Genomic DNA, 15,492 nt, shown 5'->3' with positions numbered 1-15,492 from the left:
CATATAATCAAATTCGATTCAAATCCTATAATTGATCATCTAAGTCATGAGAAAGAAGTTGATCAAGTTAAACATTCGACGCAAATGATTTCCCATATTTTACTTTCCTTTACTAATTAACCTAAGTGAAAGCACCTAGATCAATCCTATTAAACATGCAATCATAGTCTAGAAAGCTAGCTAATCAAAACATGTTCAACGCAAGAAGCATAGAGAAAGGTTATCAACTTAAGTGCACAACCTAGTTATGAATAAGTTCACCTATTTGCAATCCTCTTCAATTGAATTTGACCTTTGTCCAAAGCCTTTACTACTTGTGATTTAGGTTCACAAAACTATTAGGTGAATCGTTTACCTAAATCTAGCACCAATTACACGCAAATCCTATAAGTGTCGACCCAAATAAGATAAACATATAAAAGTTTTCTGTCAAGCAAATTCAATCGAACAAACTCACATAAGCAACTTAGAATCACAATTATGGAATTCGAGATCTTTATTTAAACATAAGAATTGGGCTTAAACTTTGCCCTAAATGTTATTGTTAACTAGAAACAAGTTCCTACGAATCCAAACAAGGAAATCAAAAGATTACAAGGAAAAAGAATGAATTACATCGTGAGGGGAGATGGAGATGGAGAGCTTGAACGTTGGATCTTGAATCTTGGAAGCAAGTCTTCAAGGTGGATGATGGAGGCTATGTCTTCACGGCTCCTTCTTCTTCTTCCTCTTTCTTGCTTGAAAACGCAGAACTTGCAACTAGAGAATGGAGAGAGGGAGAGAGCTTTCTGATGTTATGGAAGTATTTTCTGAATGAGAGAATGTTTAAACATCAAGCTTGGGGGGGTTTATATAGGGGGACGGCCAAGCTTCATGATCCTTCTTTTAATTTCCCAAGGAATTAATCTGATTATGCCACACAGCTTCGACCAATCACGTAGCACCACGTCAGCTCTGTTGTGTCATCCAACCAATCAAAAAGCTCCAAAATCAATCCCTAATATATTGTTGCCGAATTTTCCATGATTTAATCTGATTTTATTCACAATTTTCGGCCAAATATCTAGGCATAAACCTAAACAATGTATCCGGACGTATTTTGAACCTTTTCTCCCTTAAATCTCTCCATGGCTTTATCCTTAACATTCTCCCCTTGATTTTCTCTTGATTTTCACATTAAAACTGCAGATTTTAATTCCTTAATTTCGGCCAACATATCTTGAGGGATGAATCTGGACTTGTTTTTAGCCTTTTCTTGTTGCACAATCCCTTGAAATTCTCCCTTGATATTCTCAATGTAATCTCTTTGATCTTCTCTTGATAATTCATAGCAATTAAAGATTTATTCTCTAAAAATCCCTTTTTGACTTTCACAAAACCCTAAATCCAATGGGCTTTCTCCATTTGCCGAAAATCCAAATTAATCCAAAAGATTCTTGGGCCTCCATGCGTAATGTTCAAGCCATGTGTTCTCCTAGTGCCTCAAGGACTCTTCTCTCAACATCATTTTTCTTCATTATTTCTATCATGCTTCCTGGCTGGCTCAAGAGTCTTGCTTGACAAAGTTTCCTCTTCTGAACATGGTTTCCTGGTTGAAACAAGATTTCCTGGCTGGACCAAGAAAACTTCATTTCTTCTTTTTAGCTCATTTCAGCTTCGTTTGCTCCATAGGACCTGAAAATAGAAACTATTACTAAAGTAGAAACTTCCTAAAAATATAAACTTTCCTAAATAAAAGGATTTATTAAAGGAAATAACTAAGTAAATATGAGGAAATAACATTTAAAATGTCGCATTAAAATGCTCCTATCATTAAGCCCCGGCCCGACCCTATCCAGCCCTAAATTTTGTTGACTTTGACTAGGCCAGACCCGGCCTAACCCTAAACCCTAAAATTTAGGGTAGGGCCGGCCCTAACCCAGCCCATGATGACCCCTAGGTGAGAGTATCTTTTTGTGTCGGTGACAGTAGATTTTGTTAATGGTGTTAGTAGCTTTTGATTTTCAGGAGCGTATCTTTCATTTGTGACAGTAGCTTTTGTTGCTGGTGATAGTAGGTTTTCTGACCTTGTTGGAAATCTCACCAGCGTCGCTTTTGTTTGTGACAGTAGCTTTTGTTTCTGGTGATAGTGGTTTTTGTGACCTCGTCGGAAATCTCACCAACGTAGCTTTTGTTGCTAGTGACAGTAGTTTTTATTGCTAGTGATAGTAACTTTTGTGACCTCGGTGAGGTTGCTGGAAATCTCATCATAGTAGCTTTTGTTGCTAGCTATAGTAGCTTTTGGTGTTAGTGATAGTAGCTTTTGTGGTCGCCGGAGTTTGCTGGAAGTTGGCCAGAGACCCGCCGGAGTTAGCCAGAGGTGACCGGAGACCTCGCTGGACAAGAGAGAGAGCATGGTTGTTGACTTTTTACTCTAGTTGCATTTATGTAAATATGTTGATTTTTATATCCAAAATATAACACCATTTTTAATCTAGTGGCCTTATGGGGGGAAAAATTAGTTGGTGACCTTATGGCTAAAAAAACATTCAAAGATGCACTTATATGTAATTAACTCTAAGAAAAAATTAAATTATAATCTTATTACACCATACAAAACATGTACTTAAACTTCATTCATCGCTAAACCCTAACGTTTTCTTTCTTAGCATTCATCATATTCAATTGTACGTTCTCATGTTATGCTAACAAAAAAAAAGAATTTGAGACGCGAAGAAAGTCAAATAGAAAAAGAATTTGAGTTAAACCCGAGTACCCTACATTAGGGCTGGATTCGGTACTAAACCGATCCATTTTTCCCCAAACCACTGCCGAACCGACCTCTGTTGGTATCAAGATTTTCAAACCACCGCCGATCCGACATAGTCGGTATACCGACTGTCAGCAAGCCGAGATTTTGGTTAACATAGTTCGGTTTTGAGTGGATTTTCAGCCGGAGATTCATGTCTGAAATCTGATGATTTTGAGACTTTTTTTCTTCCTCCTCCACCGAGATTCATGATGTTGGAGATGAGGATGATCAGATGACGATGTTGATTTAATAATGGAAGATGTGGTAATTACTAATTAGATGAGGATGATCTGATGATGAATCTGATGTTGATTTGATTAGATGAGGATGATCTGATGTTGATTTGATGGGGATTGTGGAGGAAACAAAAAAAAACAAAAAAGATGAGAAGATGAAGCATAACTTGAGCAAAGCCACACGTCTGTGAAGAAGAAGAAGAACGTCGAAGGAGAAGATAGAAGAGACTGGAGAGAGAGAGAGAGAGAGAGAGAGAGAGAGAGAGAGAGAGAGAGAAGGAAAGGAGCTTTGTTTTGTTTAATCTATCATTTAAGAAACTATAAATATAAAGTTTGTACATAATATATTAAAAGCAGCTTCAGCTCTAGTGGTTGGGAGTTGGGTTGGTGTATAAGAGGTGAGGGGTTCGAAGCCCACCTCTTGCAAAGTTATATATATTTTGTATATAATTCGGTATGTATACGTGTATACGATCGGTACGGTATACCGACGGTATGCAGTATCTCATACAGTAGCCGAGCCGATACGAGCCATCGGTACGGCTCAGCCGAGCCGAAAATCAGTAGGCTGAGTTCTCAACCCAAATCGGTTCGGGCCGGTTCGAATTCAGGCTGGTTCAGTTGCTTCGGCCCAATTTGCCACCCCTACTACATTGAAAAAGGATATTTTGGGCACGGTGAATGGGTGAACTAAGTAAATTTGAAAAATATACGTAGGGTGAGAAGAGAATTTAGGGTGAAGAAAGTAGTTAGTAGGGTGGCAATAACTGCACCCTTAAGTTTTCATTGGATAACATCCATGCTATTTGGGATAGAAGATTTAGGTATATCTATATATCAAATTTTAGTGTGCCTTGCATATTATATCTCTAATTATTATTCTTTAAATAAAATATTAATGAGTAAGTAAATAAATAGTTAAACAATATACATGTAAAAAAAAATTAAAAAATTAAAAAATACATGTAAAGATTATGTAATGTAATTAATAATTATTTAATTATAATAGGTTATAAGATATCATTTACTGAGTAAAATTTGAGATTCTTTGCATAGAATAAAAATAGGGGCTTTTAATCACCATTGGGAACTAAACTTTCTTGCACCAGACATAATGATACCCAACTTTCAAAAGTAATCAAAGAAGTATCTAGACTTACAAAAACTGATCAATTTAACACCTTTGTTCGTTTTCCTTCACATCTCTATTAAATCTAAGGTTATATACAATTTTTCACTCATTTTGTAGTTGGAAATGACAATATTATCCTTTAATTTTTTTCTCTTCCTCTTTTCATGTTCTCCTTCTTCGTCATCCTTATGCAATCTGCATATTGCATCTACAACCTAACTACGTACCCAAGCTTAATTCTTCTTTACTTGTGATGGCCCTACTTTAGCTCAATCATCTTCCTTGTGCATATTGCATCTATAACCCAAAATTTTTCCATAGAATTGAAATTCGTCATTGTTAATGTCTAGATCTAAGGAAGGAATGTGAAAGAAAAAGAAAATGAATCTCAATTGTTATTAGAAAAAACAACTAATCTCCAAATCAAACAATAATTGTAAATCAAGAACCACCATTCCATTCCATTCAATTTCAATTCCAACGTAGAAACTCAGTTAATAAGTACCTACAATTGCACATCACAAATTCGTCATTCTATTCAATCCCATTTTCATAGAAATTATAAGTACCTGCAATTGCACATCACAAATTCGTTAATATATTCAATCCCATTTTCATAGAAATTCATTTGATTCTATGTTTAGTTGGGTGGACCATATGTATGGCATCACTGAATACCCTGATAAATGCATCTTAAAAACAAATAAGGTTAGGATGTTTCCCACCTCCTGAAGAAACAGAGAAAAAGGGAGAGGGAGAGAGGGAGACGATAGAAGAAGAAGAAGAGAAGCAACAAAATAATAAATGATTAAAAAACTATTCTTGTGTGAAAATACTACTGGAACCCCACAAAACATTGCACATGCTGACATGCACCGCATATGATCAGTTTTAACGGAGAAGTAAAGGAAAATAAGCAGAGGTATCAAGTTGATTTGTTTTTCCAAGTTTAGGTGTCATTTTAATCACTTTTGAAAGTTAGGTATCATTCTGTCCGGTTCGAAAAGTTTAGATCCTGTTGGTGATAAAAACTCTAAAAATAGGGATTGACTTGGTTTAACATGTTTGAAAGTGCCAAGGGCGATTTTCTAAATTTCATGTGTCATGTGAAATTCACTTGTGCCATGAGTTTAGTATTCGCGAAAAACTTTTAGAATATGCGTGAACTTGCAAACCACTGAAACATCAAAAGAAATTTTAGTAAAAAAAAAAAACATCAAAGCTTTCGGTTTTCTATCAATTATAACACATTCTAAATATCATGCTTTACCAATTGTAAGACTACGAAACATGAATAGAAATGAAGTTTTGTATGGTTTAGCACGTTGGGAGGTGCCATAGGGGCACTCAAGTTAGGAAATAAATGGCATTGCCGAAACATGTTAAACTTTGTTAACACTAGTTTTTTTGTAAATTTTCTTCTATCATAAGCTCACCATTCGTAGAGCATGATCCTTAGAACGTGTTTTTGTTGACGGAACATTACAATTTTGAACGAATTTTTTAATGTGTTTCATTGTTTTCTTACTTTGAAAAGAAGAGTTTAAAAATCATTATTTAAGGGGAAAAAATCATGTGTTATAGTCCCCACAGTTTTTGGTAGAAATCATGATGTTGATTGGAAATTTTTTTAGAAATTATTATGGGGTCAAGTTTCATGGAGTTGAGTTGAGGCTATGAATTTTCACAATATAAACCATGCCTAACAATTAGAGCTACAAATCTTTGTATATAAACCGCAATTTGGGATTTATTTGTGGTATTAAAACACCCGCTTGAGTTTCTTGTTGACTAAACACATAGATAGCATAGCAAACAGAAAGATAGCCCGCCAAATAGGAAAAACACACTTTTCTAAAACATGCTGTCATGGAGAGTTGGAAACCACTAGCACCAAATTTCCCGAACTACCTCAAGGACAAGCAATTACGCTACCTATTCCTCCATGTCAAAGATCCGGTGAGAGGGATCACATTTATGCTCAATCATGATAATAGGACCAGAAAAAGCATGTCTGAGCTCCTTCTAGTGGACTTGCATCTGGTTTTTATGGGAACTGCAAAAAGCCTTCAGTGTTATGTCACTTCTTGGCCTCATGAGACGATGAGAAAAATGGGACAAAAATCACCAACTTAAATCCCACGGCAATCTTGGAACAATATATAATTGAGATTTGAAGTTGACGTCCATTTCAGTAAAGTTCTTCGTGTGTTGCCTGTATCAGTATATGCCACCACATACAAATATACATCCAGGATAACTGAAAAGTAATGGACATAATGCGCCAACTAATTCAAACAGGAAACTGTGAGCTGAAATAGAAATTACAGAATTCTAATCATTGTGTATTAAAGATCTTTAAGCTTGATTAAAGCTGTTTCTTAGCTAAGTATATCAGCCCAATCAAAGGACAACAACAATAACTAACTTAATTTTCGTCTTCATCATAGTTTTCTTCTTCAAAGTCATCACCATATAGCTCATCATCATCGTCTTCATCATATAAAAGCCTTTTTAACTGTTGCTTCCTTATTCCCTCTTGAATTCGGTCCCTTATGACTGTTCCCTGGTAGAATATATTGAAATAAATCTTCCCTATATCAGCTTGGTGCATACAACGCAAGTCATATAAAAGAACCATTTAAGAGAGAAAGAAGCCGGACCATTTTATGGAAACCTTCTTCAAACATCTCAAGAAATCCAGCAACCAATCGGTCAGCATTCTCCACCCATTCATTACGATGCATTTTGGCTACAATTTGTATCTGCAAAGTCCCAACAGAGAAAAGGGTAAATCAATTTACTACGGTCATCCTCAGACAACAACTGTAAGAAAATGAGAACTTTGCAAGACTAACAAGACTACTTCATCGTCAGTTAACTAAAAATCAGCAAGTGAAATGCTACAAATTCATGAACAATCATATTACTAGTAGAGAAAGGAACATGATCAGCAAGGTGTTCATATAATCTGCCAGTAATATGATTGAAAATTTACAGATTCTTTTTATATCAAGTTATTAACATGTCTACACACAAACTTGACTGAAAACATACAAATAACTCATGATTCCATGAGTTAGAATAATACATCTCATATATCATATCTCAACTCTCAAAAATCATCTAAAGTTAGTAATGCATATGGAAAAGTACCAAAAACTGATTGAGCATAATGGAATATATACCTTCTCTCCAACTTTCTCTTGGTGCTCCTTCACCCTCTCACGTAGTTTTTTCAGTCCCATATTCACTCTCAGCCGCTTTTCCTAATGGTGAGAAAGAAGAATGATATACAATGGATCACTTCTTGCAGTAGAACAAAAGAGTGATTACTGAAGCATAAGATATAAACAAGAACATACCCTCACATAGCTAACACCTAGATCCTTTCTTGAGTACCCACGGTCCAAATTACGCATCACATACTGGTTGTAATCTTTAACAATCCTCATTATGATATCAGATGTAGAGATACCATCAGTTCGCTTTGTTTCCTTAAACTTCCCAACAGACTTGACCTGTAAAGAAGTTCATAAGAGGGTAGAAATGGATAACGAAAACCTAAAAACAAGACAGTTAGCGACAACATCACCTATAAAATCCAGAATCTAGTCCATTCAACAATAAAATGTCGTGGTCCACAGAGAACATAACAAATTTGATACACAAAAGAGGAAAAACAGGTAGCCCAACTACTTGTGTAACTGCTATCAGTAAGACTTACAAATTCATAGACATCCTTTCCAGCCCCACTTGCATCAGCGTAGCTACATTTCAGAATATATGGATAAAAGTTATCTGTGCCGTCATAAAATAAAATACAATAAACCAATGGGAAAGAATAATCTGACAACTGAAAACCACATAGTAATCATGTTACATGGAGACAATCATGAATCAAACAACATTCAGAAATACAGATGAAGTCAGTCAATGACAAATATCCGGCCGTGAACAAAGTAGATAGAAACAGGTCATCCTCACATGATTACTTCTCTGAGAACATAAGCAAACGATTTCAACTTCTTTAAGTGGCATTAATAGATACTCACTCCCTAAGATTTCATTATTTGAGCATAGTCAACACAAAACTTGGATGCCCCTCTACTCATGTCAATGATAATCCATTTTACCCTTGAAATGAAAGTCAGCCAAGCATTTTGCAGAATTCAATCAAGTTCAATGAAAGCAATTTCATTTGGGTTTAGTTACTTACGGAAGAGAATCATGGGCCACATAGTCGATCTGATGTTTGTCAAGAAACTCTTGCGTGAGAACCCATGGCGCATCAGGGATAACTTCATCCACCCATCTGTATCAGACACATTACAAGAAAATGCTTTAGGAACAACAGTTGAAAAATGCAAGATAGCTCCGACTGCGCAGATGCAAAAACAGGCATTCACTAATGTGAGCAGCCCATAAAGTAAACAAGGTTACATTACTTATTCAAATTCACTAGCCGTGAATAGTGAAAAAATAAGCAAGAGTGGGAAAGTTCAGAATTCTTTATAAGGAAAGCTAATTTCTACTTACTTAGCATATTTCATTAGATGCAACACAAGCTTAAGCCTAACAACAACACTGCTTCAAAATGTATTCTAATTCACACAAAAGTAGCAACAAACTAACTTGCAATGGCGGAGTGATTCATAGCGCTCCTGGTCGGTCATAACCGTTTTGCCCTTGTAATTGTGAGTAACTTCATCATTGCAGCAGCCAACAAGCAGGTACGTATTTGGGAACCTACAGTTCAACCCACAAAGCAAATATTTCCGAAACTGAATCAAACTCCATTGAATTCATGACCCCAAAAAACATGAAGCCATAAGAAAGCATCAATATAACTGAAATTCACTACCAAGTAATCAGAGCATAAAAAACAAAAACTACAAAAAGGAAACTTTTTGGCGCAAAATTCATATTCCAACACAAATTCAATTCAATATCGCATTCAAGACCTCAACATCCAGCAGCTAACTACAAATTGACAATAACCAAAACCCAAAAAGGAAATTGCTTGACTTTCAAGAAAGAAAACAACGAATTTAGCCAAAGATAATGAAAACCCACTTCAAATTATCAACAAAAAAATCGAACTAATACGCAGAAACAGAGAAGGAGAGTTACGATTTCTTGGCTTGCTCGAGAGAACGGGCATGGCCGAAGTGAAAGAGATCATATATCCCATCTGCATAAACTCTCACAGGTCGATCCTCCTCACTACTCTGCTTCTTCTGATCCTCCATCTTCAATTGCAAACGGGGTTTCGGGTCTTTTGGGTTTTCTGGGTTCTGAGAGAAGAACAGAGACAAAGCAAAACAGAGACCCTCTTCTCTGTTTCTCAGTCTCTCTCTGTTTGAAGGAAAATACGACTTGTAGTCTTGTACGGAAACACCGGCTGGGGGGCAGGTCGTTTCTCTTCGGGAATCGGGACTTCGAGTTTTACTAGGATACGTATTATACTGTTCAAATTATTATTTTGTTATAAACCGTTTTGGTTGTTTAATCTGTTCCCGCAAATTAAGGTTGTCTTCTTCTTCTTTTTTTTGATTTGCCTGATGCGAACAAAGGCAACAGCATCGACATGCACTTCGGGCTTAAGTTTCATTACTTTGTTGCTTTAGTGCGTTTGGAGTAATGGAGAATATTTGAAAATTCTGTCACGCTCGGTGTATGTCATATTTATAAATATATTTTTTAGAAGTAGAGGTTTTTGAAACTTTTAACTCTATAGTGTGTGGAAGAAAACATTCTTAAAAAATAAACACATTGACGAAACACTTATAACATTAAACGGATTATAAGCATTTGACGACGCAACACTTACAACACAAAAAACATGCACACGAATCCTTAAAAAGGAGAGGGATGCCGTTGGTTTGTGTGTGGCTATCTTTGCAATATGAAGTGGAAGTGTGGAACAGATTGGTCGGACGAGTCTGAAATCGGGTCGGTCGGTTTACGTACCGGATACGGCCAGAACACTGGCAGTACGGGACCGATTCCACGCCTAGTATTTTATAAACAAAGATCAAAGTTGAATTGATTTTAGGGTTGGTCAAATTACTGAAATTAGTATCAGTGAAAAAAAAAAAAAGTATTGTTGTTCAAACTTCAACTATCGATTTTGACGGGAAAATCAACAAGAAAAAGCTCGAATTCTTCAGTCCAGAATGTGTGACAGTCAAAACATGTTCCAAGAGCTTTAGTTCAAAATAAAAACAATATATCTGCCATGACAACCCAACATTAGCTTCCATTCAGCATTGGGAAGCTGACAGATATAAATAAAAATCTGCAGCACCTAGTGTGGATATTCTCAGGTATAGATTTGTAAAATTCCTGCTTACTTTTCCAACTACTAGAATGACTCAATGAATAGAACATTCATTTTTATTTCAAGTTGCCATGTGATCATCTTATTGAAACATGTTACGAGAGATGGAATACAGAGCAAAGAAAACAAATCGACTTTGCATCGTATACATATCTAACAAAAGTAGATAACACCAATTAGTGTTCCTTCTCCAATCAAAGGTTCCTAGGAATCGAGCTACTTTCACTGCAATTGCCACTGCTATTTCTTCCTTTTCAAATTAGTTAAGAGGAAAAACATCTAAGTTTGGCCCATAAAATAAAAGAAGAGCGAAAACTGCATGTAGATGACACTAGTGTATTCTCCCAAACAGAAACAGCTAGAGTCAACAGAAACATTCATTTCTAGTATTTCTCGTTGCTACAGAACATGTAAATCTTTTATTGAAACATTGTAAACAGATGGAAAAGAGAACAAAGGAAAAACAGAAAGTTAGCTATTCTGTTTAGCAAAGGAACATGTATTTCTAGTTGCTGCATGTATGTAGCATGCATCTTGTTAAGCCACCTTCATTGCTTCTTCTGCCAATCAAGTTTCCTTTGCAAACCATGCACTTCCATTGCAACTGCTAGCTACTCTGTCTTTGATGTTGTCAAAGAACCGAAAATATGCATACCTCCATGACTTCTTTATCAGTAATGTGCCACAAACACCCCAAAAGCCTACGACAAACCCGAGAATTATGCTAACATAGAAACCAAGCTTTGAATTGTTATCTTCATCTTTATTGCCTCCTCCAGAAGAAAATTGTTCTTCAGGTATCTCATCTCCCAGGCAATCTGTTGAAAGAGGAAACCCGCACAGTGATGGATTGCCCTCGTAAATAGATGGATCATCAAGCGTCAGGAGTTGATTGCCCAAAGGAATTCTTCCAGTCAAGTTATTGTAAGACAAGTTCAAGTAAGACAAGAAGGTCAACGAAGAAAAGCTTTGAGGAATCTCTCCCATGAGGTGGTTGTGTGAAAGATCAAGGGTCTCTAACCAAGATAGATTCCCAATCTTAGAGGGAATGTTTCCACTTAATTGATTCCTTGACAAGTTCAGGGTACCCAACTCAATGAGACTGCATATTTCTTCCGGGATTTCACCTTCTAAATTATTTGATGAAAGATCAATGCTCTTTACATATTCCATAATCATGTCACTATATTTGAATTCTCTTCCTTTCAATATTACTGTTGTTTCCTCATAAATATAGGCTCCCAATAAATAGCCATCTTCATTGACTAGAGAAGTCATACCATTAAAACACTTGGGAATGGTCCCAGAAAAGTTGTTGTGAGCAAGGTCTAGGATGTGGAGGTAGGAAAGATTGCACAATTGTTGAGGGATGTGTCCACTTAAGAAGTTTGATCGCAATTGTAGCATTTGCAATTCGGCCAGCTTTGATCCTATCCACAAAGGCAATATTCCAGTGAATTTGTTGCCTCCAAGATCAAGTCTGCTCAACTTAGAACAATTATGCAAGGAAGAAGGAATTTTGCCACCAAAATTATTGTTGTTCATCTTCAATACAACAAGAGTCCTTGGGATACCCATTGAGCTCGGAATATTACCAGAGAGATTGTTGTATGCTACATCTACAACATTTATTTCTTTCCACAGACCCCATGCTTGAGGAAACTCTCCAGATAACTTATTGTTTCTTAGTGAAAGGATGTACATACCTTTTATGCTACAAATAGAGGGTGGAATGGTACCTTTCAAATTATTGTTAAAAAGATACAGACTCTGTAACTTGGGCAACAGTTCTCCAAAATCCAAGGGAATAGGCTGGGAAAGTGAACTATCATGAAGACTATCCAAAGATGCATTGGTGGACAAAAGCTGAAGAGGGCCATCAAATTGATTATTACTCAGATTTATTAAAATCAACTTTGGAAATTTGGATTGGAATGGTAGCTTTCCAGGAATCTGATTGTAAGATAAATCCAAAACTTCAACTTGGGAAGAAATTTTCAAGAACCACTCCTGCGATATGGAATCCAAGATTCCAGTATGACTAAGGATCACATATGAGAGTTGAGTTTGAGATTGTAGCCATATGGGAAAGGCAGGACCTATTTGGCAATTGTAGATCTCAATTTTGTGGAGCTTGAAAGGAGGAACCCACTTATAATTAGTCACACTAAAAATGAGGGGCATGGGACGGTCTGTGCTCAATGCAAAAGACTCCAACCTTGTCAAGTTTATGAGATGAGCTTCAGTTAAGGTGCCTTCCCATGAATTATAAGACAGATCAAGGTCAACTAGCTGAGAGAGTTGTCCAAAACTTGCTGGTATTGACCCGTTCATACGATTCAAAGAGAGGTCCAGTGTTTTCAAGGTTGATAAATTTCCAATGGATTCTGGAATTGAGCCCCAAAAATAGTTCTGGTAGAGGTCAAGATGCTGCAGATTTTTTAGCATTCCCAGCGAAGAGGGTAATTCGCTTTCCAGCATATTACCAGACAAATCTAGTGACTCTAAACTAGCATTTTTACAATCTGAGAAACCATTCAAAACCTCTTTGACTCCCCCCTCAAGGTAGTTTAACCTAAGATGTAATTTCTTTAGTCTGCACAAATTTCCGAAGAGCTTGGGAATTTGACCCTGGAGGCCAGTATCAAATAAATCGAGATCTTCTAGACTTTTTAGGCTTGCAAATTCCAAAGGAATGGGAGCATTGAAAGAATTTCGACTCAGATCAAGTTTTCTAAGGCTCGAAAGATTAAAAAGCCAGCTGGGAAATGAAGAATTGATGTGATTACCTGACATATCAAGGACCAAAAGGGATGTGAAGTTGACCGTCTCAAGTGAGATGGGAAGATTTTCTTTAATGCTGCATGCAGATAAATGCAACTCTAACAATGAAGGAAGCATGTTAACATCATGTAGCCAATTTAATGCATTGTTACTAAGATTTGCTCCTCCAAGGTCGAGATATTTGAGGGAAGGGAGATGAGAAAGCCAATTCAAGTTTTTCGAATATGAAGGGCATGAGGGGTGCTCACAACTAAGGTCAAGGTAATTCAAGTTTGACAGGTTACCAAGTGAAGAAGGAATCTCACCCCCAAATGATGCAGAGGATAGACTGAGATACCTCAAACTTTTAAGCTGCCCAATGAACTTTGGAATCTCTTTGAAACAATTCCAACCTAGGTCTAGGTAATACAAATGCTTCAAGCTAAGCAAAGAAGGATTTAACTTACCTGCCAAGCAAGACCGTCGGTAAGTCAACAATCCCGTCTTTTCATCAAAAAGGGGATATGTAATTGTGTTTCGGAGGTCCATCCTAGCAACATGACCGGTGAGGTTGTTGCATGAAATCCCAATCCATTGACAGCAATCATGTCCCACCCAAGAAGAAATCTTACCAGCAGGATCAGTAAGATGGTGCTTGAAAGAGAGAAGTGCTTGTCTCTCTTCCTCAAAGCATTTCTCACTTCTTGGAAGTCCCTCACCGAAACAGACTTTGCATGTTGTCAGTAAATATAAATAGGCCAACAACAAAAAGAGAAAATAATAGCTATCCATTCTTATGCAAAGGAGATTTTCTTTGCTACAGATGGTATCCAAGTGAATTCAATTTATAGAAGGCTAGCAGCGCTTAAAGTCAATATTAAAATCCATATGGAAATCAGTAATGTCCAATTTCCAAGTTATCAACCCCCTTCGGTTACAAGTTTAGCAAGTCTACTCTGGCTCAGGTATGGTGCTGCATTGCTGCTCTTCTTCATTCTATTCTTTTCTTGGTCTTCAAATTGAGTGTATAAAAGTTTATATTTGATTAAGCTCAACTTGGGATATATTTAATTATTAATACATTCAAACTTATATCGTGGCTAGTCATGAGTGGCTCGCAGAAGTATATTTATATGAGCTTATGTTTGAAACTTTGAATAATCATCAAATAGGAAATACCACACATCATCCAAGAGACTAAGACTGACTTGAGAATAGAGGGTCTATCAGGAATGAACAAAGAAAAAAAGACTAATCATTTAGTAAAAAAGGACAAGTTAGAACCTGGCAGTCCATACTTTCTACAGAAAGCAGAGCACTATATCTTGACTGTTATATTGAATGAATACAAACCCCTTGGACCTTCTTGACGGTTCATCCTGGAATAGTTTGTCTGCTAAAGATAGAATATACAATTACAGTACGGGGATAGAAGTATTGCAACAAATAAGGTACAGAATACCTGAAATTCGAAATGCCTCCTGGACAATCAATTAGGATAAACTAGATCACAAAAGATATACCTTCAGCTATCCAGTCGAAATTCTAAATTTCTGCAGCAAATTTACCTTTGTGGAGTATGGTATATCTGCAGCTCCAAGTTAAACAATTAAGACATTGAAGAATTAGAGACAAACCAATTTCAAGTTGGAGCACCTAATGATTGTGATTGTGACCGAGGAGAAATTGTTGTGAAATTTAAGCATTTCTCTATATCCCCTCACTTCTGAACTTACTGCATCCAGATGGTCAGTCTGTGTCAAAAATAATCGCTCCTCCACCATACCAATTTTCACTGGTACCATTACTGCCTAAACTTATTCCCTTTCAAGCATTGAAACAAAAGGTTAGGGAAAATACTCCATGACAATGTAGTGTATGAAGCTCTCTGCTTTCCTTCTAATAAGGTTCATTTATTATCTATAGTATTGAAACATTTATGAAACAGCAAGCAGTTAGCATTAAACTTCCTTACATTTCTTTTATTGCTGCAAGTACATTGTACATTACAGGATACATAGTACACAAGAACTTTTATACCAATCAAAGTTTCCTCTGAAAACGAGCGACATTCAATGCAATTGCTACTGCTGCTCTATCTTAGATGCTGTCAAAGAACTGAAAATACGCATACCTTCATGACTTCTTTATGAGTAACGTGCCACAAACACCCCAAAATCCTATGACAAACCCGAGAATGATGCTAACATAGAAACCAAGCTTTCCG

The 15,492-nt window shown here is 36.7% G+C and overlaps 2 protein-coding genes across 2 annotated transcripts; both read right to left on the bottom strand.

Moving 5' to 3' along the window:
- Positions 1 to 6,307: 6,307 nt before the first annotated feature.
- LOC112168445 (choline-phosphate cytidylyltransferase 1) lies at positions 6,308 to 9,588 on the bottom strand. Its single transcript, XM_024305567.2, has 8 exons — positions 9,293 to 9,588; positions 8,795 to 8,908; positions 8,379 to 8,474; positions 7,887 to 7,929; positions 7,525 to 7,680; positions 7,348 to 7,428; positions 6,823 to 6,924; positions 6,308 to 6,725 (listed from the first exon to the last, which is right to left on the bottom strand). Exons 1-8 carry the CDS (start codon positions 9,409 to 9,411, stop codon positions 6,588 to 6,590), a joined length of 849 nt encoding a protein of 282 aa, XP_024161335.1. The 5' UTR covers positions 9,412 to 9,588; the 3' UTR covers positions 6,308 to 6,587.
- Positions 9,589 to 10,888: 1,300 nt separating this feature from the next.
- LOC112167609 (receptor-like protein EIX2) lies at positions 10,889 to 15,070 on the bottom strand. The gene is made up of 4 exons (XM_024304653.2): positions 15,002 to 15,070; positions 14,834 to 14,853; positions 14,728 to 14,746; positions 10,889 to 13,979 (listed from the first exon to the last, which is right to left on the bottom strand). Exons 1-4 carry the CDS (start codon positions 15,068 to 15,070, stop codon positions 11,070 to 11,072), a joined length of 3,018 nt encoding a protein of 1,005 aa, XP_024160421.2. The 3' UTR covers positions 10,889 to 11,069.
- Positions 15,071 to 15,492: the final 422 nt, after the last annotated feature.

The sequence above is a fragment of the Rosa chinensis genome, chromosome 5 (assembly GCF_002994745.2).
Source record: "Rosa chinensis cultivar Old Blush chromosome 5, RchiOBHm-V2, whole genome shotgun sequence".
NCBI classification, from domain to species: Eukaryota; Viridiplantae; Streptophyta; class Magnoliopsida; order Rosales; family Rosaceae; genus Rosa; species Rosa chinensis.
Note: the sequence above shows the minus strand (reverse complement) of the source record. Positions and strands in the feature narration are given on the sequence as shown.

Bases quoted from the DNA above. Each gene is read 5' to 3' on its own strand.
- LOC112168445 (XM_024305567.2), bottom strand. From the start codon at position 9,411: ATGGAGGATCAGAAGAAGCAGAGTAGTGAGGAGGATCGACCTGTGAGA. The intron at 7,681-7,886 runs GTAAGTCTTACT...ACTTCTTTACAG, and splicing joins GAAAGGATGTCTATGAATTT to GTCAAGTCTGTTGGGAAGTT. The intron at 7,429-7,524 runs GTATGTTCTTGT...TCTCACCATTAG, and splicing joins TAGGTGTTAGCTATGTGAGG to GAAAAGCGGCTGAGAGTGAA.
- LOC112167609 (XM_024304653.2), bottom strand. From the start codon at position 15,070: ATGGTACCAGTGAAAATTGGTATGGTGGAGGAGCGATTATTTTTGACA. The intron at 14,854-15,001 runs GTAAGTTCAGAA...TTGGAGCTGCAG, and splicing joins AGACTGACCATCTGGATGCA to ATATACCATACTCCACAAAG.